This window comes from Pogoniulus pusillus, chromosome 25 (assembly GCF_015220805.1).
Source record: "Pogoniulus pusillus isolate bPogPus1 chromosome 25, bPogPus1.pri, whole genome shotgun sequence".
NCBI lineage: Eukaryota > Metazoa > Chordata > Aves > Piciformes > Lybiidae > Pogoniulus > Pogoniulus pusillus.
The window spans coordinates 5,265,408-5,289,472 of NC_087288.1; the positions used below are offsets into that span (position 1 = coordinate 5,265,408).

Here is a 24,065-nt window from a genome sequence, read left to right on the forward strand (position 1 = left end):
CCCACAATTGGCAAGCAGCATCACGAGTAACTGATATGTTCCTAAAGTCTCTAGGAACTTCCTTCCTTCTGCTGGTGAGGCAATACTTACTGCTTTTGGATTCATTTTTCCAAATACTATTCTCAAACTATTTGTAACCATTCCTATTGTGAAGATAATCTCACCTGAATACTGAACTTTTAAAACCTTTATATCTTTTCTATCAAGTTGTGTGGGAGGTGGGGTCAAATTAATAAATAATATATTGTTATTCATTTCTCACCTTGTTACCCCTGTGTTCATAACGGTGTGCCAAAACTACTTGAACACACAAAGCAGCACAGTCATTAAAAAGCATATTAAGTGAGCAACAATAGTAAAGCATTTATCTGCTCTTGATACACAACATCAGCACACTTTTTGGGAACAGATGCCATGCTATCTATACCTTGAAAAAAAATCATCATCTGCAAAAATGAAGATTTTGTACTTACAGTAAATATACGCCTGCCAGTTCGATCGAAGGTTACACAGTATACAGAAGATAAGTGTCCTAAAATTCTTTTGTGCATCTTCATATGCTGATAGACTGCAGTTGGAACAAGGCGCTCGAGTCTGTATTTTCCATTTAGTTTTCTTGAAAACAAAGTATCCACTACCAAATGGGGAAAGAGGAAAAAGGAAAAACTGTATTTATATTTAGTTCATAAACCAAAATAATTCTCCAGGATGGAAAGTTTCTTCTCGGTATTGGATGATTTGCCACACAAACAGCTTACCACAGAAATCCTCACTTTGCCCTAGTTAGGGAAAAATACATACAAAACTAGCTTATGATGCAAATGTGTATAAAAGTACCAAACTCTAAGACAAAACAAAGTTGCAATACAGCTTTCAACTTTAAGAGCCTGAACATATGGCTTTAACTTTATACCTAGCATGAGAAACTCAAGAGGATGAGGCAGCTTCCATGGAAGAGTAAACTGCCCCATATTTAACAAGCATATGTTTCCACATAGCTACTAAACGAAAACCAGCAAACATTCAAACCTTCTCCAAGGCAACCTGCTTTTTTGAGGTCAACACAATTAAGCATTTCTCCACAACTTGCAAGACAATCAGGTTTCTTTTTCTTTTTAAAGAACACTGCTACCCACTGTAGCTAATCAAACAAACACCAATCAGCTATTCACATTCAAATTGACAAAATTCTGATTTTGACTAACAGAATCTTGTTCAAAGTGCTTGGGATATTTTTCAACTCCAAAAGTTAAGAAGATACAGGAGCAGGAATCTACTTTAACAGAATGGAAATCTTCCATCAAGAACTTGAGGAAAGAAAATACAGCACAGCGTTACTAACTATAATCTGCTACTCATGCAATGATAAAGCAACACAGTATGTATATCCATGGATACACAGACATTAGACCAAAGAATGGCAATGGTGACACATTGTACATGCCTCACAATTGTGATAAAGTAGGCAATACATTCAGACCTCCAGTTTCTAAATATGTGAAAAGTAAGAATATAAATACCCAAAAATGTCCACAGCACTACATATAAATGAAAACTGAGATGTATCAGTGCCAAGACATGTAGCTGATACTGTTATTACTATTCTGGTTAACCATTCCTTCTATGTGATCAAGGCTACATTTGTACCAGTGAACAGAGCAGGACCACAGCAGGGATCCCAACATCTACTGTCAAACAGTTACAAACCTGCACTTGGGTTTGGCCTAGACCAACCAGACACTGGTTCATGAGTCAGCACAGGTCAAACTACATTAAATATGCTAACTGCATTGTAGCTACTCTATAAGGAGCAAAAGCACTTAGTGGTATGGAGAACTGCCAAGTCTGTTGGCCTCAGGCCATAAGAACAGCCCTGAAACATTTCAGTTAACTGCCTAGGTAGCCCAAGGAATTTAAGGAAGGTTTCCTAGTTCAAGACGCTCTGTGGAGGAACAGGATCATTAGCTGTGGGAGTGAGACACTTTTAGCCAATGCACCACTATGGCCTTAAGGCTGTGTAATATCCTCTTCACCCTTCCTTCATACAAGAAAAAGATGCAGTTGCATTTGCTTTAATGACAAAGCTTTTCCTTGCCAACAGTCTACTTCAGAACAGCAGGAAACCAAGTTTAGCTCAGTCACAAGAGAAACCTAGTTTGGGCTCCTAACAAATAATACTTCATTTAAAAAGACAACCTTACAGGCCACATCCAAAAAAACCCCAACAGCAACAAAAGACACAAGAAACCAGACACCCTAAAAAACCTCCAAATGAATGACAACAAAATAAAGCCAACACCCAAACACATACAGAATACGGAGGGTGTTTGTCAGAATGAAGTGAACTTACACAGTAAGCTCACAGCCTACTCAGATGTTTTCTGGGATTTTTTGTTTGATTTTTTTTTCTCCTTTTAATGTGAGATAGAGATGATTGCTGGAAATCAGCTCCTAGCAGTGCCTTCACGCAAAACCACAACTCTCAATAAGGGAAAAAAAAGCTTAACTGAAAGCTAAATTTGCAGAGGTGTTTGGTCAATAAGTCACACTGTAAGCAGACTCTTTAGGACAACATAACCAATGACTTACATAAACATGCATTTTTAAATATATATCTGAATTTAGGAAAAATGTTTTGAAATACTTGAGATAACTTTCAAGTTTGTTTTGGGTTTTTTTTTTTAATTGTTTGTTTGGGATTTTTTTGATCACTGAAGATTAACAGAAGCCAAGCCAGTACTTCTGATTATCTTCTCTCTGATGTGAAGTGCTAATACTAATTCACATATCCCTGGGAAACTCGGTAGGGAAAATGCTCCTTGTGCAGTATGAATCAACTGACTGCAGGAAATAAGAGACAACACTGTGATATTGGAAACAAGAAAACTGACATCAGTCTGACTCTTTGGCCTAGATCAAAGCTTACAGCATACAAAATTTTATTTAACTACTTCTGGGGTTTAAGTTAATTAAAAACTGGCTTGATCCATCTAAAGCAAATGAATTTACATTCTATGAAAAGAACATTTTACACAAAGATAACACATTTGGCTGGGGGGGGAGGGGAAGAATTAATCTCCCACATTATTAAATGCTGTCTGTAAGCATATAATTTTTTAAACACTTCTCAAACTCTTTTTTCTTACTGTTTTAAATTAAATTCTCATATTCACCATTGTTCTTCAATATGCCCTTCCATTTAGCTACATTTAAATTTGCTTTCTCCCGACTTTGTCAAATTATCCAACTTGATTTTCTGACCTATTCCTAGTCTTTATTCCAAACATTGACAACTCCAGTGTGGCACCTGCACCCTTTGCTAGCACAACAGCATTTATTTTTTTCCTTCAGAACAGAGGTGAAAAATTAAAAATACCTATCTCTCAAAACTGTATTGCTGCAGCTGAACAACGAAATTGATTTTTCTAGTGCAAGTCAAGGTGAGAAAATCTACCAACTGTTAATAAGCCTTAGTACCAATTATAGGCCTTTGGCTTTTGTAATGATTGTTACCAGTGTCTAGCATTAACACTTGTCAGGCCTTCTGTGGCCTCTTACATATCTTAGCTTGTTTTCTTGTTTTTAATTGCAACTGGGAAAAGAAAGAGAGTTATAAACCCCTATATCAAGTCTAGTATCTCTCTTGCTGTAGCCACATTAGCAGTTTTCTGCCTTTTCTTAAATTTTGCTTGGTCTTGCACAACAAAGGTGTTATCAAAAGAATGGTAATAAGGTATAAGCAGATCAACAGCTGCAGTGGGAGTCTCAACCTATACATAGTAAAGGCAGCAAAGAAGGATGAAACTTCATCCCAGGAAGGGTTAGAGAGCAATGGCCACATCTTGCAGGAAGTCAACCAACATGAAAAGAAAGAATAGTGAAAAACCAGAACAGAGATAGCCTGCTCCTCACTGAAAGGGCCCAGTGAAGCGGACACTCCACAGAAAACTCCCATCCAATGCCTGCAACATTAATATTGCCTTAGTTTTATACATTCCTGTCTACCACTCATGTATCAAGTTCTGCATAAAAATAAAAAATTCAAAACAAAGCAGATGTTACTAAATGTTCATCGTGCAGTACAGGATGACAATCCACCACTTCCAAATGACCTTTTGGTTTCAAAATCAGAATTCCTCATATTTAATAATGAAGCTAAATGGTCAGAAGAAACTAATGCCTAAGACAGCCACCTATCCCTTGACATTTTAAACACACAGAAAATGTTTTGCACAGATTATATCATTTAATTTGCTATCAACTGTTTACCAGTTAGCTCCAAATAAAATTAACTGGCTCCTAGTTTTCAGGTAACAAAGCTCCTCTGCACCCAACAAAACTAGCCTCAGAGACTGAAATGACCTGCTATCACAGAACCACAACATGATTGAGGTGGGAAGGAACCACTAGGCATTGTCTAATTCACCCTAACAGCTCAAACAGGATCACCTCGAGCAGGTTGCTCAGGACTACATCCAGTAAGGTTTTAAGTATGTCCAAGAATGGAGACTTCGCAACCTCTCTTGAGCAACCTGTGCCAGAACTCTGACCACATCCCTAAAATATGTATCCTTATGTTTATTGTGAAGATCTTTTATTTCAGCTTGTGTCCACAGCATTTGTCCTGTCAGAAGGTACCAATGAGAAGAGTCTTGGCTCCACCTTCATCACACTGTCTTACTCAGCTATTCATAGCCACTGATAACATCTCCGTACTCATCCCTCCCTGACAAGACATTCTCTTCTCAAACAATCCCAGCTCTCCTAGTATGACAGATACTTCAATCCCTTCTTCATCTTTCTGGTCCTTCACTAGACTAATTTCAGACAGCCCATGTCTTTCTTATTCTGAGGAGCGCAGAGTTGGACTCAGTACTTCAGATGTTATCTCATATACACTGGGCAGAGAGGAAGGAACATCTTTGCCCTGTGGTAATGCACTGCACCTCCAGCAGCCCAGGACACTATTTGGTTATATTTCTAAAGCCAGGTATCTACATCACTTTGAGAACCTCACATTCTCTTTGCATTCAAAACAGCAGTACTACTTAATAAAGAAACTGTGAGAAAAGTGCAAAATGCCTCAGAATGTTTCTTGAAGTGGACTACTCAGCAAGACCACGACATTAGTGAATGTATCTACCTATCAAAAATAGTCTGGAGAAACATTATTTGTTGTCTGGTGCGAATAGACAGTCTCACCCAGATCCTCATACCTGAGTGGTCAGCTTCCCCAAGAGCCTTGAGGTCAAAGTTCTCAAACATTTGGTTGGGTTTTGTGCTTTTTCGCCAATTCCCAAAACCTACTGAAAAAGAGTTCTTTTTCCATTTCTGCACCTAAGAAGGAGGGACCTTTAACAAAACAAATTAACATAAGACCTAGCTATTTTGGTCTTAATTAAGTACTTTAGCAGTGCTTTACTAAAATATGCTGCAAAAGTGAAAGTAACCAGACAAAGACTACTTTGCATTCAAGTTTTGTTTCCCTTCATTATATTCTACAGATAGTCTGGAGTTTTCTGGAGAAGTATGTATCAGCACAGATGTACTTTAATTGCATGTAAACCAGCTACCTTGAAGACAGCTGGTGCAACATACACAAAAGCATAATTCTAAAGAATATCCCAGCCATGTCAGGATTGTGTTGATTCACCAGGATAGGAAACAAGTATTTCTGTATGTTCACTGAAATGTGAGTTTTCCTGCGCAAAATCAAAAGACCTCAGTACATTTTCTGTTCCTTAACCATCAGTGAGCTCTCCACCTGAAATACACGAAGCCTGAAGAATAATAGGTTACAAGTTATTTTTTGGTTGGGCAACTACATAAAATAACAGCTTTTGCAGGGGAAAATGGAGAAGTTTATTTAAGGATATAGGAGAACATTTTCTAGTTCAATATCTAAATGAAGTATCATTGCAGTTCATTATTTCATCAAGAAGATCAGTCTAGAGTAGGATAAATCAAAAGCAAATGCTTTAACACACAGCTCTGAAACAGACATCCAAAAAATCCAAATTAATTTCACAGTTGAAAACACTCAGTTACCAGCACTTATCTCAATGTTTGGAAAAGGAAATTATTGGTCATGAAAAATGCAGTATGTTGAAATAACTGTAATTTTGCAAATATACAGTTCTCTGCAAAAGATTCAATAAAAATAACATTTATTTAGAAAGCCTTAGTTGTTCTTCCCTAAAAAGTCTGAAAGTTATTTTTCTTAACATTCCACTACCACAGCAACTCTATGAATTTCCTTGAACTGCCACAGTCTTTCGCTTTAAGTGCCATAGCACAAGCTACAGTACAATGGCAAAACAGACCTCTTCAATTCCGACTTCTCCAACGTGTTTTAAATTACATTACCCAAATAAAGGAAAAAGGTAAGGCAAGCACTAAAGAAATCTTGGCTATTAGAAATCTCAGCCCTCCAGTTACCTTGCAGAAATAGCTGCTAATCTACCTCGAGATTTTCTAGCCAATCTTCAAGTCAATGCACAACCACTCAAGAGAGGAATTACTCTGTTCAGCAACAAGCATTCTCTCCCACACATCTGAAACAACGCAGAAACAACTCTCTACATGAATACCGAAACAGCAGCTCTAAAAGCCCCACACTGAATGGATGCAGGTGGAGTGTAAGCAAACCACCTCTGACAAATACACATTCTAGCTAAAGAGGTTATGAATACTTGGCTCTAAACACCCAGCAGAACCATGTTCTCCTCCTACATTCCAAGCACCTACAGAAATATCATGGCAAGTATGCAACTTGTGCTTTAAAATGAGAGCTACAAGGCCAAATACACTGCCGTCTGACCACACTAAAATTGGCTATGGGCTGCCTAAGAGCTGCTTAGCCATAGAGCGCTTCTGTTTCAGCTGTTAAAGAGAGAACCATAATTCTCTGGGTAAAGTGCAGTGCTATGTATTTTGAGATCTGGAGTTTCTTCAGCATTAGAAAGAATATAAATAGCCCAAATTAAGCTCTCTCGATTATATATATTACAGGGTTTCATATCTCTCTCCCCCCGCCCAACTCAACAGCACAGACAGCATATGCATGCTTCATGATATAGTACAGCAAACTAAAGCAGCTACAAAAATCACTGAGTAGACTACCAGAAAGAATAACTTCTACAAGACAAATTGTTCCAAAGAAAATCACTACAAATCTATGTGACTTATTCTCTCCAACAATAGATCCAGGCCATGCTGTCCTAGTTTTAAGTTGTTCTATAATACTAATTATTTATCTACTGACAGCTTTATTTTATCTTTCAGAAGAGTTTTATGTGTATGTATCACTGTTGAAATACATTTCATTCTGTTGAATACTTTAAAGAAAAAATGAGCTTCAGAGCAGAACCAGTGTATGAATTTACAATACTCATTTCCCCCTGCAACATACCAACTGGTAAATACAACAATACAACATCTTCATAAAAGTAATACCAAATGTAGGGTATATGACACAAACAAGGGTAGATAAACCCAGAAGTATTATTGAGCTGTCATCACCACAAAAATCAATCTCCATTACTATGGAAATGCCAGAATAAAACTGACTTACCTATACTAGGTGGACTGCCATAATTCACAGGGGACTCCGGAGGCCTCCCACAATGCAGGGCAGCGAGAGCAGATCCCTTCCAGACAACATGTTTGCAACCTGGTTAAAAAAAAAAAACAATTGTATCAGTAACGTTAGCAAGTGGGTGTTTCTTAATGTGAAAATGCAGAAAAGGCATAAAATACCAAGAAGTCCAAATTCTCATAGAATTCTCATACTTTTGTTTGTACGAAGCAAAGACTGTCTGCCAGCTCCTAATAACGTCTGCACTCCAGGGACACTTTGGGGAATTTCTTGCTCTAGAAGCGGTCCAAGACGATGGCATATTTGAAGCAAGTGATCAGGTGCCAAGTGTCTGTAATATTTCACCTATTATATGAAAAAGCAAACAAAACATTTGGTGAAGAATGTAATATTTTTATAGAAGTACTGGTTTAATTCGCCCCTCCCCACCCCCACAGATTGTTAAACAAATTCTTTCAAAAATTACAGTACACTAAGGATAAAAACAAATAATGACCTTTAAGTACAATAATTCGTTCTAGCTGGTCCTAATTAATTTTTCTATTCAACACATGCAACTCTGTACAGAGAACTGTTGGTATTTACTAATTTAAGACCCAGTTAGTCAGATTAATAAGCTCCTTCACAAGCACTGTAAAAACAAGTATGAGTATATATATTCAATATTATATTTAAACAGTGGGCTGGTCAAGTTACTGTAAGATAAAGATAAGACAAAGACTGCAAGGACAGCAACATTTACAGAATACTTGAAAGATTCATACACTGAACAAATAACAGAGCTTTGTAAAACACAATGCAGAAAGAGTTTGCCTCAAGTCTGGCTTAAAGCAATTCAACTTCAAAACTGGCATATAAGGTCTTTTATTAGGCTATAGACATGACTAATCTTTGTAACTGCTCAAAATTTTCACCTGCATAGCACAAAACCAGATCCTATTATAAGCAACAGATCTCCTGACCTCTTAATTCTAACAATGTTGAACAATTATTAATGACTACCCAAACAAAATCAGCTAATTTTTCTGAACTGCCAGTAATTCTGTATCAGAAGAGCATTTTATATAATAAGGAAGAATTTCAGAATGTATGTGACAACAATAAAAAACCTATTAACATAAAGCTTTCAGTTAAGAAATAGCATTTTTAAAATGTGTCAACAAGACAAAAGCTTCATTCTCTTCATCTCTTGTACAGGATTTGGAACGTAGCAGCTTTATCCTTCATACAGCCTGAAATAGGTCTTCACAGTTCTACTTTGCAGAAGGCAAAAAAAAGCTCACCAACCCAAAACCTAAGTACTGCAAGAAAAAGCTTGTAATGTTCTGTTATTCTGCAATTTGATGGCTGTGACTGACATTTTAGACAGTACATGCTTCTGTACTACAACCAATTAACAGGAAAACAAATATACCTCATTTTTCCTCAAATGCGCTCCTATCTTGCTGACACGCTGTAATCACTGCATGTATTCTAACAGTTAAAGAGTGCTGACGTCTGAAACCAAAGCTCTGGAAAAGCCTCCTGTACACTCAGAATTCTCAACCTTCTCGATCGCTCCTGTCATGGTTTAACCCTAGCCAGTAGCTCAGCCCCACATACAGAGACACTTGTTCACTCCTCCCAGTGAGATGAGGGAGATAATCAGAAAAGTAAGAGAGACAAGATTTGTGGGTTGAGATGAAGACAATTTAATAGGTAAAGCAAAAGCTGCAAGGCAAGCAAAGCAAAATAAGGAATTAACTCACTGCTTCCCATTAGCAGGTGAATATTTGGGTATTTCCAGGAATACAGAGCTTTCCTTCTGTAAATTACATTCCCTTTGTAGAATGCCTTGTAAGCCGTCTCAATTTGACTGCCTTAAGGTTGACTTAAATTCACCCAATTTTTTTTAAAGCCTTTTTTTTTTCTTAAAAATAAAAATCTTTTAAAACAGCTTCAGCTGATTGTAGACATCAGTTGATTTAATGACTCAATTCAGTGTCACCAGACAGGCATGCTGTTAGAAGAGTGGCAAAAAAAATAATCCACTGAATGCAGAGCTTGCTATTCCGATTCATTTTTTCTTATCAATAACACGCAAATGTAACTTGCTTTTTTCCTACTCAAAGTAGGGATCACAATGAAAGTACACGCCTGACAGCCCTAAAATATCACAGTAGCCCAAAGAAATAACAAAGCTGTGTACAGTTTCTGCCATCAACAACTCTGATCTGTTTCATCAGCTTTCGATCTTGTCCACTGTTACCAAAAGAAGCACAACTTAAATACTGCTCTTTGTACAAGTCTACCTGAAACCAGACTCCACATCTGCAGAATCTCAACTTGTCTCTTAAAGACCTTTTTTTTAAACCACAAGTACTAGAACTAGATATGCAATACAGTTGCTATTTTATCCTGCTCAAGACCCTCTGGTTTTCCACCTGCTCACGAATGTACAAAACCTAAAGTAAATGAAGCAAATCAGCTCCGACACATTCCCAAACTGCAGCAAGCTGACATCTTGAGTCACATTTCTCACGATTTGTCACAAGCCATGTGTTCACTTTTTTATTTTAGCAGAATCTAGGTAGGCTCAATTCCTCACACAGGTTTTAAAGCAAATGTTTTGAAAAGGAAGATCTACTAGTATTATTCTTGATAATAACTATTAAAGATCTTCTCTTACTATATACCTTACACCCACACTAGTCTCTCCTCATTTGCGTCCACTTGAGTGAAAACACCTATTTATGGTAAATTACACAGGAGTCTTGCGATGCTTCTGCACAGCATTTGTCTGAACAATCACTGGTTGCTACTAGGCAGCACTCTCAACCAACTCCTTAACAAACTGATTCAACAATACCGAGATGTAGGCTTGTAAAAACAGAAAGTGACACTCCTTGTTTATAGAAAAAATGTTTCATGAACCATACACAGTCAACATTTGCCTCTCAATTTCCTATATAAAAGACTGAAGCACACACAAGAAAACTTCTTGAATTAAAATAAAAAGGAAACTTCATTTGACTGTATAATCTACTAGGAAAAATACCTTTTGTAACAGTTTTATTTGGACTTCATTCTCTTTTTCACCTTCCATAAAGTAGTAAATGGTTGAAGTTAATTTCCTATGAACAGACAATCAAGTATGGGGGGTTTCCCACATGAAGTACTTCCTTCTCCATCAGAAAAAAAAATCTTAACAGTAGTAATAGACTACTTCCAGTTGGAAGAGACCTACAATCATCTGTCCCAACTGTCTGACCACTTCAGAGCTCACACCAAAAGTTAAAGCACTGTATTTATGAAAAAAAGCCATTATGAAAAAATAATTAAAGGAAAAAAAAGGTGCAATAAAAATTCACCTTAGTCCTGCTTTCTCCCTTTTGAAATTGAAAAACCAAAAGGTATTGCAGAAAAAGAAGCACAATGTGGTAGCAACAACTCAGGCAAGGGTGAAGCAAGGAAATTTGATACATTAATCAATAAAGATTGGCTTGAAAGTCACAATTATTCAGATTGCTCTAAGGTGCAGCCTACCAGAAGTCAATTATTGTGTTGACAAATTGTAAAAATCACTGAAAAGTATAAAATATATCTACGACCCTGTGTTCTTCTCTTAAAACAAATAATTATGTGTTTGGGTTTTTTTATCCTTATTAAGAGGACTTTCAACTGACAAAAAAAGAAATCATTATTTTTAAAGGGACACTTCACAAACTTTGTTAGAAACAGAATGCTATGAAGACAAATTTCTGTCAATCTCTAACTCAAATAGGAGAAAGTAAAAGGAATAAAATAGCTCATGTGCACATATTCAAAATTCTTACAGCTCTAAATAAAAAGCTGAACTAGATTCCACCACCAGGAATTTTAAAGTTTGAAACCAAAGCAGTTATCATAAACAGTAAAGGTTTTTTTTCCTCTGTCCATCTCACCTATCTGAAACTGTTTTCTTTCCTCCTCCTATGAGGCTTTCTAAAACATCTAATTCTGCTCTTCTCTTCCACCAAAAAAGCCCAGAATACATGCTTTTCTAAGTATCATAATGAACTCTCTTTTTGTTTGAACAGACCTTTCACATAAGACATGCTAATTATATTTCTTAAACATTACTGTAATAAAATCAGACCTCTGCTAGCAAGCACAGAATTTTCATACCTTAAGCACAAATAATATTTTCTAGAAAATACATCAGCAGCATTACCCTCAGCTTCACCCTTTACCTACTACCTCTAGCTTTACTCATTCCAAATAAACAGCACAGGAATACGCAAAATGCAGTTACATAGTTATTTTGACTAACATTCAAATCTCTGTTACCTCTGAAATAGAGCTAAGTGCCTGTATTTTCATTCTGCATGACTGCAGAATAATTCAGCACCAGAATCACAACGAATGCACCAATAGAATCGTGATTTGACCTAGACTCTTTATCTACATTTGTACTATGTAATGCAGTTATTTGCTGCCAATGTTTTACACATCAAGTAAAACATGATCCTACTCTAGAGCACATTTCAGCATCCAGAATTCTCAGAATAGAGTCCAGAGAATTGCTGCTGGGTTTCTCCACCCCATGCTAACAGTTAATATGCTTAACCACAACTTTGACTATATATAAATATCTTTCAGCAAAAACATGTTTCCACCAAGGACATCTAACAGCAAACTAAGTCAGCCAGCTACCTGTATTTCAAGATGAGAAAGCTCAATATTACTAATACCAGCAGCTACCACAGCTATAACTGTTTTGCTATGTAGCATATTACACAAAACAAGCTCCAAATTGAATTACAGCAATTGTGGTACTGTATCAGGCCATCAATCTAATTGAGTACCCTGTACCACCAGCCACTGCCTTGTTGCTTCAAAATTAGGATTTGCAATGAAGGGCAATTACTTTTCTCTGAGGCATTCTCATTCCTTTTTCCAATTTTTTCCCCCTCTAGTGGGGAGCGACACATGAATGACAGGAAGAAGAGAAATGGAGAATTAACCTCTTCCCCCAAAGCATATTTATTTCTTCTGTACTTTCTAACTGTGCTAAAGTTGAAAAGATACGGATACTTCACCACTATTACCTACAGAAATGCCTATTTTTTTTTCACAGAATCATAGAACACTTTGGGCTGGAAGAGACCTTAAAGTTGATGTAGTTCAAATCCTTTGCCACGGACAGGGAGACCTCCAGGTTACTTAAAGCCCCATCTATCCTGCCCTAAAACACTTCAAGAGAAGGTGCAACCAGTTCCAGTGCCTAACCATCATCACAGTGAAGAATTTCCTCCTTACATCTAACTTAGCCAATCCCCTTAACTATCTGTGGAAAAGACAAATGTATGGTACTTCACACAATGAATCAAGTGCCACCTCATCAAAACAGTTAGAACAGACACACAATCTATACTCCCAGCTATGGGGATAATCTGTAGAACAGAAATGCTTGGTTTTTTAGAACTGAAAGGAAAACTATGTAAGTTTACGTGTGTCCATCAGAAGCACTGATGATACCAAGAACACGGGCACGGACCACCATCATTTCACAGGTTTTCTAGCCCCCAGAAGCAAGTCTTTCAGAATGCTGCCTAGGTTTTCCCCAAAACACTATAACAAAAACTAGATGATGACACAGCTTTCTGATAGAATGCAAGCTTTATTTTCACTCCTGATTGCTTTGAAAACCCTTACAGTATCAGACTTCCTGAAGACATAAACTACTTATTATCTGGTTACTTATTAAGAAGCACAACTCTGAAACTGTAAGACATAAGGCTGTCAAAAGACTACTGTGTTAGGTGTTACATGAACAATGAAACAGTGTCAATACACTTAAATCTCCCAGTCCCGAAGACATTCTTTGTAGCTTCGAACCTTTGTGTAACCAAACAGAACAAACACTGCAACGTCCTGAAAACAGCATTTTGCCATTTTCAGTTTTAAATCACATGTAAAAAGTTTGGGCAAAGGAAGGGACAAATGTTAGTAGGAGAGAAATAAACAGTTCCTGAGAACAACAAGGCTGCCTACTAAACCCACCACACCATCTCCCTATTCGATATGAATTCCCTGCCTTCTCCCTCTTCAACTAACACCATGAATAAAATCCTAACTCAGAGGAAATGACAGTTGCTGGAATATTTTGGATACCGAAGTTAACACAACGGTTCTGATCACATACACTATGATGCTTGTACCCTAGAAGACGTTAAAAAAAATAATGCAAACCACATTAAAAATCCCCAAACAATCAAACAAAACCCAAACCAACTGCCGCCTATGTTAGCTCTAAATTGCTGTGGTGAATCTTACCAGTCAGATTCATCCAGCTGATTTCCACTTTGCTCCCAGAAGAAGCAATGCCAACACATTACCCAAGCCTTCCACAGACCTCTTATGATATCCCTCACGGTAGTGGTAAAACTCGTGTTGCTGCAGGCAAGAGGAGAGCTGAACCATCTGAAAATGATTGCTGTTTTGCTCATTTTTCAGACAGTTCAGCTCCCTTATCCGATCAACCGCACACCTCGATGAGCGCTTGTGTCTCCACAAAGGAGGCAGCAGAAGTGCACAGCGTTCACCCACAGCCTACAATTAGAGTAGCTACACCCATGTTGAAACTGAACACATAGAAACAACTACCCCGGAGTCAAACCATGCACCTCAGATTGTTTATGTATCAAGGACTTAACAAACAAGTTTTAAAGACACAACAGTTAACGTCTTCAACCACAATCTACAAACAATTCACAAGGCTGACCCTCTCTGCTCAAGTGAGCAATTAACTCTTAAAATCCCTCAGGTCCTGTCCCGTACCATGAAAAATGCTCCATCTTTCAAAAAGTAAAATAGATGGCTCACAGTTAATAAGGTTTCATAACTAATGCAAAAGAACACAAAAATATCCTAAGACCTGTTACTTGAGAGTCTTATCATCCTTGGTACACCTAGGTTGGAAGTGGTCTACCAGGGATTCAACTTGCGCAATTCTATTTGTGGTTACAGCACAAATAGAAACTTAATGCTGAGGACATAAAAATGAGATTGGCACTCTAATAGAACAGACCAGACTTCTTAAGGCAAGATTCAAGTGGTTTATGCCACAAATAGTGACTGTGGAAAAATAAATATAAAAATATCTTAAATCAAGAAAAAAAATACTTATGCTATGCTTAGTATTCCTAATGCTTTATATTCTTAACAGCACTTTTGAATTCATGTATTTTCCTGAAGTATTACAAGCATGCACAGCATGTCAGCTTAGAAGAAAATGAAACCTTTATTTCCACTGACCACAGAAAAATGAAAGCAACTTGCAAGATAAAAATTGCATCAGATTTAATACCATTTGCACAAATTAAGTTACATAAACTATCTGAAGCTGCAAACCTCAGTCCAGCATCACAAAGCTAGGTCAAGTAAGAATGGCTAAATTAATGTCTGCCAAACAAGGCTAAAACTAGGAACAGTCTATCTTGAAAAGATGTCCATCTAAACAGATGTGTAACAGAAGGAATAGTTTTGCAAATAGCAAAACAGAAACCTGGGATTAAATTCCACTCCATCAGACAGAGCCTTTATTCCCTCCTAGAGTAGAAGCCAAGGATGCAGTGCGATATTTACGCATATTTTTGTTTCTTTGCTTTACTCCCTTCTATGAAATTTAGTGAAAGCTCAAGGCTTCAAACCTGAGAAATGGTACCAAAACAGGTAGCCTTCAGGAAAAAAGAGTCAGTATCATAAAACTGAAAAATTTCTGTCATTAAAAAAAAAACTAAATGTAAACTCATCTGCAGCCTCCACTTCCAAAATTAAAAATCCTTTGGTGAAACAAGTTTTTGTTTAATGAAACCAGACACTGTGGAAAACCTCTTCTGTATGAAATGTAACTGTTACACTGCACATGGCCCTAGCTTTCACAAGCATAAAATGTCAAGTAATACAAAGTTCACACATCTTTGGCAACTGAAACAAGAGCAAAGATACAGAAGAGTATCAAGAAAGTAATCCATGTACTTTCCTCCCTCTTCCAACACCTAGGTATGGTCGAGATGGAGGAAAAGTGCATATAATGGTTTATCATGAAATGTAAGAAAACTTTGTTAGGAACGGATTAAAAAAGAGAGAGAGAGAAAAGACCTAATCAGAACTGTGCCTCCGAATGTAAATATCTAGGATCTGGTCCAAATTATGAGAAACTACATCTTAGATCATCACATACCATATAAAAGATATTTCTTGAAGGGTTTGAATGAGCTTTTTCTCATCAGGTCTTCTTACTTCAACCTTTAAAATGTCTTTTTCTTCACTTTCTTTACATCCTTTTATATTTTGACTACACAGAAGAAATCCAAATCCATTCTACGTTAAGACTGCACCTCCAGTTCTTTTATAACTTATGGCACTAAAAAAGTAAGACTTGACAACAGCTTCCATCTGTTGTTTGAAACAGATAATATGACTTCAGAGTCTTACAAATAAAGAACAGTATAATGTAGAAGTATCAGCACTTGGAAATTCCCAGTTGAATTTCTCAGTGATATCTGACTCCAGAAAAATTAAAAAGCATTGGTGTGTATGAATGTTCTCCACAAATTAATTGCTAGCAATTCTTCCATGTCACATGCATTAAAATGCCTAGACCAGTCTCACTCTATCTCCAGAGAAAACCAATGTGGTAAATAAATCTGACCCTAAGATTCATACTGTAACATTTGCGATGCAACTAAAATAATATATATGCAAACACTCTTTATCAGACACGTTACAAATGGGGACTTGTCCTGTCTCCTTTTGTGTGAGCTCAAAAGTTCTTCTCATAGCTAAGCCTCAGAAGTACTGGAGTTCAGAACTACAATAACCAACCACAAAGCCTGAAGGTAAATTTCACTTTGATAAACATTACAAGCAGGGCACAGTCTTCCTCCAAAATCCTATTCAGAAACTCAGAGACTAAATTACACAACAGTGCACCTGCAATAAAAACCATCCTAGCAACAAGTTGCTAACAGACACAATTCAGACACCTTAACTGCTGTTTTACCAACTAAAATTGCAAACTTCAGACCAGAAAAAAAATACGCAAGCCCATCTCTGCTGGCAAGAACCACAGTCAAGGCAACTAAGACTTTTTCTATCTAATCGCTGATCTGCACCTGAGATTAAAAAACACACACTAGGAGAGGGGGAAAAAAAAAACAAATCCCCCCCCCCCAAAACCAGCAGAAAGAAAGAAGGGGGAAAAAATCCAAAACACACACCCACCAAACAGGAAAAAAAAAAGGAGAGAAGGGAGATAAAAACGCCAGAAATACAGGCAAGGAGGCGAGAAAAGAATGGGAAAACGGTAAATAAGAAAATCCTACTTCGAGGTCAAATTCGTGACGCGAACCTGTGAACCCAGTTATTCCTACACACCCGACACTACATACAGAAGGCGCAAAGCCCTAAAGCGCACCTCAACAGCACGCAGCGGGCGCACATCGCACCGGCAAGGCTAACACCCAGGAAACCGGTTGCGCACAGCGCAGCGACCTGCCGGAGGCGGCCGGCGGAGCGCACAGCGCGGCCGGCGCCGGCAGCCATTGTGTGTGCGAGCAGCGCGCAGCCGAGCGCGCCCTCTGCTGGCCCAGCGCCGCCGTCAGCCGCCCGCTGCTGGCGCTGCCAGCCTGGCCCCGCCCCGCACTGCGCGCTCCCGCCCGCGCCGCGTCCATGACGTCGCTGTGCTGCCGGCCCGGCCAGCCCGCGGCTCTCGCTTCAGGGCGGTTGTTGTTATTTACCCCGCGCAACGGCCCCGCGGCAGCACCCACCGGCACCCTGCCCTCACGGCGGAAGGGGGCAAAGGGAAGAGAAAGATGGAGGCTGGGGGTTTGGTTGCTTAAAAGTAATAATAATAAAAAAATCTCCCAAGTTTTTTTTTTTTGTTTTGGATTTTTTTAAGTTGGTTTGATTTTTTTTTTTTTTTTTTTTTGCGGGAAATTCAATTTTTTTATCGGGCTGCTCAGAGAGAGCGAGGGAAAAGAACCGCACCGACAACTTTACCAGCCCCGCGGTCCGCCCCGGCCGTTTCTCTTACCAGGTTCTCGTAGCTCCGGGGATGCTCCTTGCCCGTCCAGTCCGTACGCTTGGGCAGCAGCTAAGGGAGAGATGAAAAGGACACCCCCGTGAGCGGCTCCCCTCCCCCGCGGAGCCCCCCAGCAGTGCCAGGGATGGGGCGGGGGAAAAGGGAGAGAGCGAGGGAAGGGGGAGGGAGGCCGCAGGCGGGGCGAGCGTCGGGTGCGCGGCGCCGCTTACCTCTTTCTCCGCCACTTCTCGGATCAGGACCTGCAGCAACAACAAAAGAGGGGGGAGAATAAGAAAAGATAAACGGTTTTAAAAAGAAAAAAAATGGGAGACAGAGGACGAGGCTGCCCGCGGGCCGCCCGATCCGCCGCCCTGCGCGGCCGCCCCCTCCCCGGCAGGCCCGGCGGCGCCATCCATCCATCCCCTACCTGAGCCGCTTGCTGGCAGGGTCCGTCTTCCAAAAAGCGGGCGATGAGGAAGTAGAGCTCTGAGGGGAGGAGAAGACGCGGTGAAGGCTGCAACTCGCCCCTTCCCCGACAGCTTTTCTTTCTTCCCCCAACCCCGTCGCCCTTCTCCGGCTCCCGCTCGGTTCCCGCCGCCCCAGCACGGCGGCTCTCCCGGCACTCACCCGCTCGCAGCTCCGCCGTGTGCCTGCTGCCGCCGTCCCCGGACATGGCGAGGCGAAAACCGGGAAGGGGAGGGGGGGGAAAAGGGGGGGGGAGCTCGGGCCGCGCTCCCGCGGCAGCGTCGGGGCCCAGCGAAACGCGTCCGCCCGCCCGGTAGCTGTCACTGTTCGTTCACCAGAAAGAGTCTCGGCTCCACCATTCAACCCACGGGCAGGAGGAGGAAACAACAACTCACAGCAACCCGCCGCCAACGACGCCGCTGCTGCCGCCGCCGCCGCCAGCCAGGGCGAGCGAGCGCGATCCCTCCGCCCGGAGAAAGAGTCCCCTCCTCCTTCTCCGCGCCCCCCTCCTCAGCTCTCCCAGCCCCTCGTGCCGCCCCTCCCCCCGCGCTCCTCAGTCGCTGTCGCCCGGCGGCGGGGGCGGCCTGGCGGGGAAGGCGGGGAGCGGGGTAAACCGTACCCCTCTCCCGCCCCGCCGCCGCGGCGGCGGCCCCTGGCGCTGCCTGGCTGAGAGGAGAAGGGACGAGGGCGAGCGCTACGTGTTTATTAGCGGGCGGGCTGAGGCAGAAGATGTCGGAGCAGCAGAGGCGGGGTGGGCGGGAAGGCGGCGGGCGGGCGGCTGAAAGGCGCTTTCTCTGCGAGGTGCGGGAGGCCGGAGCGCGGAGGGATACGACGCACGGGGAGGAGGGGCTGCGGCGGGGCAGCGGCTATTCGCGGCGACGGCGGCGGGGAGGCTGGAAGTTACCGAGTTTCAGTGGCGCAGAAATGGGAAGCGAGCGAAGCCAAAATGCCTCCGGGGAGCGTGGCCCCGTTGGGGAGGCGGGCTGAGGAAGCCCAGCCTTTCTCTACTCCACTCTTCTCCGCCCTCGTTCTCTGCGGCTTCTCCACCCCCCGTAGTCAGGCCCCTCTCGGGCGCGGGGCTTTGGCTGCCCCGAGCTCTGTCGGAGCCCGCCGAGGGCCTCCGGGTGCTGTGGTTTTGGCATCTGCGCCTAAGTGCCAGTGTCAGGCGTTGTTGGTTCTTACTCTTGCAACATCCTGCCCGGGGACGCCTTCGTGCCTTGGGTTCGGGCGAAGGGAAATCCCAACAAGCACCAAACAACCAGAAACGCACTTTTCCCCGCGGCTTGGGAGGGCTGCCTGGGCAGCTCTGCTCGGCTCTGGGTGTCTAGGGGTGAAGGGCTCGCAGGTGCACTCGCTTTGGAAACTCTCCTTCGAAAACAAACGACCCCAAACATCTAATAGTGATTTTATTCATTACTCTTGCCGACAACCAAACTAGACACGGGGGAATGACGAATCTTCTGGCTTCTAGGAGCGATAGCAAGCGGAGCAGTGTTGTCAACGCGAGGAGAGCCGAGGGATGGTGATGCCTGCAACCTATGGCTGAACTGGAGGTAATTCACTGGCGGATCAATAACGTACCGAAGGTTCCTGAAAGGCTGCAACATTGTAGGAAGACCGATTGGCGATTAAATCAATGATTCATTTAAGGTTTGGTAGCTTGATGATACCGAAAAAATGTGATTCGTGGTGGAACTGTTTCTTTGCTGCTTGCAGTCAAAAGGAAAATAAAATAAAAGCAAATGCCCACCGATAATTAACTTTAAAAGAAACAACAAATCCGTGTTGGGCAGGGAAGGGGTTTTAAGGAGCGTAATTATTCGTCTTTATGGTTTGTAATGCATCTGCACTTTCTCAGGTCGAGCTGGGGCCTTGCAAGAACGAACGTGTTTGTGGACAATAAAGAATTTAGCAGGGGTCAATCTGAACAGGGGAAAATGTCATTCCGTGCTTGTTTTGCCCCAATTAGTAACTAACACAATGCATAAAGCAAACCCGAAAGTATCTTTGAAATGATACAGAAAGTAGACAAAGAAGATACTTTGTGTGTAAAGGCCCTGAAGCTCTCAACTATGTAACTTTTACCCAAATTCAAAGTAAAGCCTATTTCCACAGAGCTGAGGGGAGGCTGAATGGTGCATTTTCATATAGGTGTGTTTCCGAGGCCGGTGAGCTTGGTGCAGGAGTCTGCTGCTTCAGCTTTGTGCTTGACAACAGTGAGAAAGCTTGCTGCAGCCACCCTTCTGCTTCGCTGCACAAACATAACCCTGAAGGGTTAGAGAAAGGAGGCTAAAATGTCACACTTCTGAAAAACCATGTTACCAGAAGTGATGGAAATGAGGTTCGTACAGCAGGTGCCTAGTTGCTGTGCGTTTTGATGTACAATTATCCAATGTCCTAAAAATCCTTGAAATCGTCTAGCATGTGGTGTGTAATCACAGGGGTAAATGTGTTTTGTAGCGTATGTTTTTGAGAAGTAAATTTCTGCACAGTAGTTTTGATCAGTTTATCTGTAGTTACACTCACTTTATACATTTTAAAAGGGATAAGTGTCTCCCTTTCCCCTGTTTTTATGATAATAACCACTCTGTTTCAGCTTTATTTTAACTCCATGCTTCCAACAACTGAGAGAGCAGTGAAATCACAGTTACTAGCTAATAAAGATTTTTAAACCCAAACTTGGCTCAAGTCTTTTATTAGCAGTGTAAAATGTGTGTCGCTACATTTGTCCTAGGTGGTTCTAACAACAAAGGACTATGTGAATAATGTGATTAACATTTTGATTTACCTTGATGTTTGTGTAAAAGAAAGTACACTTGTGTATGACATCACTAAAATGATAAACCAAGGAACAGAGAGATTTTAACAGTTAAAATAATCTGAAAGTAGAGGGAAAACCACCTTGAATACCTTGAACTTCCCTCTTCCCTTCTTCTGGCAACTCTCAACTTTTCCTGGTGCAATTTAAAATGCAGCCCACACAATCAAAACATTCTTGGTGTTTTGACAGTAAAATAAGGATTGTGTCTTGTATTTAGTTTTTGTAGAGCACCAAGCAAAATGGAATCCCAGTCTCTGATGAGCCTGAGTACCACAGTGCTATGAATAATATTTAATAACAGCTTCTATGAACATCCATTCCACTTCTTTTTACAGGTGAAATCTGATAGGTTTTTTGTTGTGGTTGGTTGTTTTATTTGTGGCTTAACATGGAAGTCACAGGGGCCACGGGAGAAGATGTGTAATTATTACTGTTCAGTGATGCATGTTAGAATTAAGTCCTAACAATTCCTACAGCAGTGACAAACATTACATTATTTTTTCAGAGAGATTTTAAGCTTTTTTTTTCCTTGTTGCAGTTAAATTGAGGATGTTTTGCTATGCATGCAAATATTCCTATCTCTGAATTTTTGCTATCTTGATTGTTTTGCTTGCAAATACTTTCTTTCATGTTATCTTGCCACTTTACATTATCCTAAAGGGAACAATACATCACTTATACCTTGTTACTGCTTTTGAGGAGATATTTCTACTCCAAAAAGAGCTGCATTTAAAAAAAAAGTGTTAGTAATGGAATTATTTCCCCTTTTCAGCTACAACAGCTGTTAGAATTAAAAATAAAATTTCAAATTATTTTAATCTAATAATTTGATTGTTCTAACATCTGATTGCTCCACTTACTCATTTTGCAAACGCTGTGTCCTGATATTTTGTGACTTTCCAATGTGAATACTCACACAAGTTCATTAATTTTACCCTTCCCCCCCCCAAAAAAAAAAAAAAAAAAAAAAGAGGTGAGAATAAAGTTTTACATTTTGCTCTTAATAAAGTTGATAAGTAAAACTTGCAGGCAGTGATGGAGTGATTCAAAAGGTTGTTTGGGATTTTTTGCCCCTACTTTAGACTTATATCCTTATTTTCTCCTCCCCACTCCCTCCTCAGAAAGTGCTACAAGCACCATAAGTATCTAAATTGAGGTATGTTAGAATTACTGCTTATTTTTGACAGATAAAAGTGCAGTATCTTTTGTTTTAACTTGATTTTTTCCCTGTATTGTGATAGTTGAGGGTTTTTTTTTCAGAAACAATTAAAAGAGAAAAGTATCAATCGGTTGTGAGTGTGGTTTAATTGCTTGCAACAAAGAAAGCTTACTTGAAATGCAATAGCAGAAATTCTTCACGTGAAAACCCCTTCTGCTTCTTGTGAAATTTGCTCTTTCTTTTACAAACTATTAAGGGTTTGTAAATTGTCAAGATAGGTAAATATTTGAAGCATGATATTGGCAGAGAGGAGAAGTGTTGAGAGTAACAGAGAGCTTTCTTCAGGTTTTGTTGGATGAGGGTTTTTGTGTGTGTGTGTGTGTGTTTGTTCTTACCTCAAATGAGAATTATCACCAACAGTTGCCTTCTTGTGACTGTTGATTCTTACTCTTGAAGCCAACCATTAATTTTACAAGGGCAAGAATCATAGAATCATAGAATCAACCAGGTTGGAAGAGACCTCCAAGATCATCCAGTCCAACCTATCACCCTGCCCTATCCAATCAACTAGACCATGGCACTAAGTGCCTCATCCAGTGAGTGATGGTACTTGAAAGACCAGGCAACTTTTAAAAATACTATCATGTCTATTCAGGATCTGCAGAAACAACCTAATTGCTAAAATACAATACCAGGAGTAAACAACTTCTGCAGTTTTAAACCACAACGTACAATTTAAGTATCTTCACATCAAAATTCTTTCATATACATATGTGTTTGTGCCTGATGCCAAGAACATATCCTTCCTGCATGCTGCATCAGTTAACCTACCTGAGCTTCAAGCCATGGGAGCTCTTTCCAGAGCACTGAACTACTATGCATTCTACCCCAAGCAGGTATTAATCATAGAATTGTCAGGGCTAGAAGGGACCACAAGGATCATCCAGTTCCAACCCCACTGCCATGGGAAGGGACACCCCACACTAGATGAGGCTGCTCAAAGCCCCATCCAGCCCAGCCTTAAAAACTTCCAGGGATGAGGCTTCCACCACCTCTCTGGGCAACCTGTTTCAGTGTCTCACCACTCTCAAGGTGAAGAACTTCTTCCTAACATCCAGTCTGAATCTAATATCTGCTTTAATTCTTTACCTCCATTTCTTTTTTTTTTTCCAAGTGCACCCATTACTATAGAATGTGGATGAGAATTTTCCCATTACAGCCAAAACACCCCATTACACCTTTGGCTTGCTTCTCCCTGTCGGTGAAAAACAGTGTAGAATTAGGCATCCCTCTTGCCCAAAGCACCACCAACATTGACAAATTAATGTTTTATAACACAAACAGATTATCCTCTGAGGACCGTGTTTCTAGGTGTTCTGTTGCTGCACAGCTCAGAGAGTAAAGCAAAATCAAGTGACTTAATGAAGACAACAGCCATTTTCATGTAAAAATACATAATAAACTGCAAAGCTACTATCAAGCTTCTGGAAGTAGATCTACATACCATTTATAAATGGTTATAATTCATCCACTGACCCTAAAAAACATTTCTGCTTTGAGAAGTAAATGAGTCTGGTTAAAATTCATCCAATGACCCTAAAAACCTCTCGAGTTAGTTGTTACCTAAATAAATATCAATTATACCAACTACGACATTCTTTCAGTTTCACTATTACACCTCCGAGTACAAGAGAACTTCCCTTACAAAGTGAAACTAAGAATTGGGCCCAATCCATTCTTACTGAAGAAAAGAATTTTATTGGTTTATGGTGGGGTTTTGTTTGGGTTTGGGTTTTGTTTTGTTTAAAAGCAATTTAATTTGTGCTGCTGTAAAAAGGGCTGGGATTAAATTCACGGGCTGGGTTTGACAGCACAGCTTTCTACGCTGAGTACGTTCCTTAATCATCCAGAGAATTTTCAGCAAATGATTAAACTGCTGTACTTAATTGTTTGCTGTTGGGCTTTTCTTCACAGA

The 24,065-nt window shown here is 40.4% G+C and overlaps 1 protein-coding gene and 1 long non-coding RNA gene across 9 annotated transcripts in view; one reads left to right on the forward strand and one right to left on the reverse strand.

The window, feature by feature from the left end:
- Positions 1–18,607, reverse strand: part of PHIP (pleckstrin homology domain interacting protein) — a 105,100-nt gene extending 86,493 nt beyond the window's left edge. For 6 of the 8 annotated variants that reach the window (XR_010306997.1, XM_064164245.1, XM_064164248.1 and 3 more), the window contains exons 1-6: positions 18,073–18,607; positions 17,876–17,905; positions 17,658–17,717; positions 7,792–7,942; positions 7,574–7,672; positions 474–634 (exon numbers count right to left, since the gene is read on the reverse strand). Coding sequence is in view for 7 of the 8 variants with exons in the window: in XM_064164245.1 (XP_064020315.1) it covers positions 474–634; positions 7,574–7,672; positions 7,792–7,942; positions 17,658–17,717; positions 17,876–17,905; positions 18,073–18,318 (747 nt within the window). In the remaining variant the exon portion in view is untranslated. Of the gene's footprint in view, positions 1–473; positions 635–7,573; positions 7,673–7,791; positions 7,943–15,803; positions 15,882–17,657; positions 17,718–17,875; positions 17,906–18,072 lie in introns of those variants that run through there. The other 2 variants (XM_064164246.1, XM_064164247.1) reach the window with 2 other exon arrangements.
- A 292-nt stretch (positions 18,608–18,899) lies between these two features.
- LOC135186520 (uncharacterized) lies at positions 18,900–20,788 on the forward strand. Its single transcript, XR_010306998.1, has 2 exons — positions 18,900–19,663; positions 20,262–20,788. It is a non-coding gene; the product is annotated as an uncharacterized LOC135186520 (long non-coding RNA).
- Positions 20,789–24,065: the final 3,277 nt, after the last annotated feature.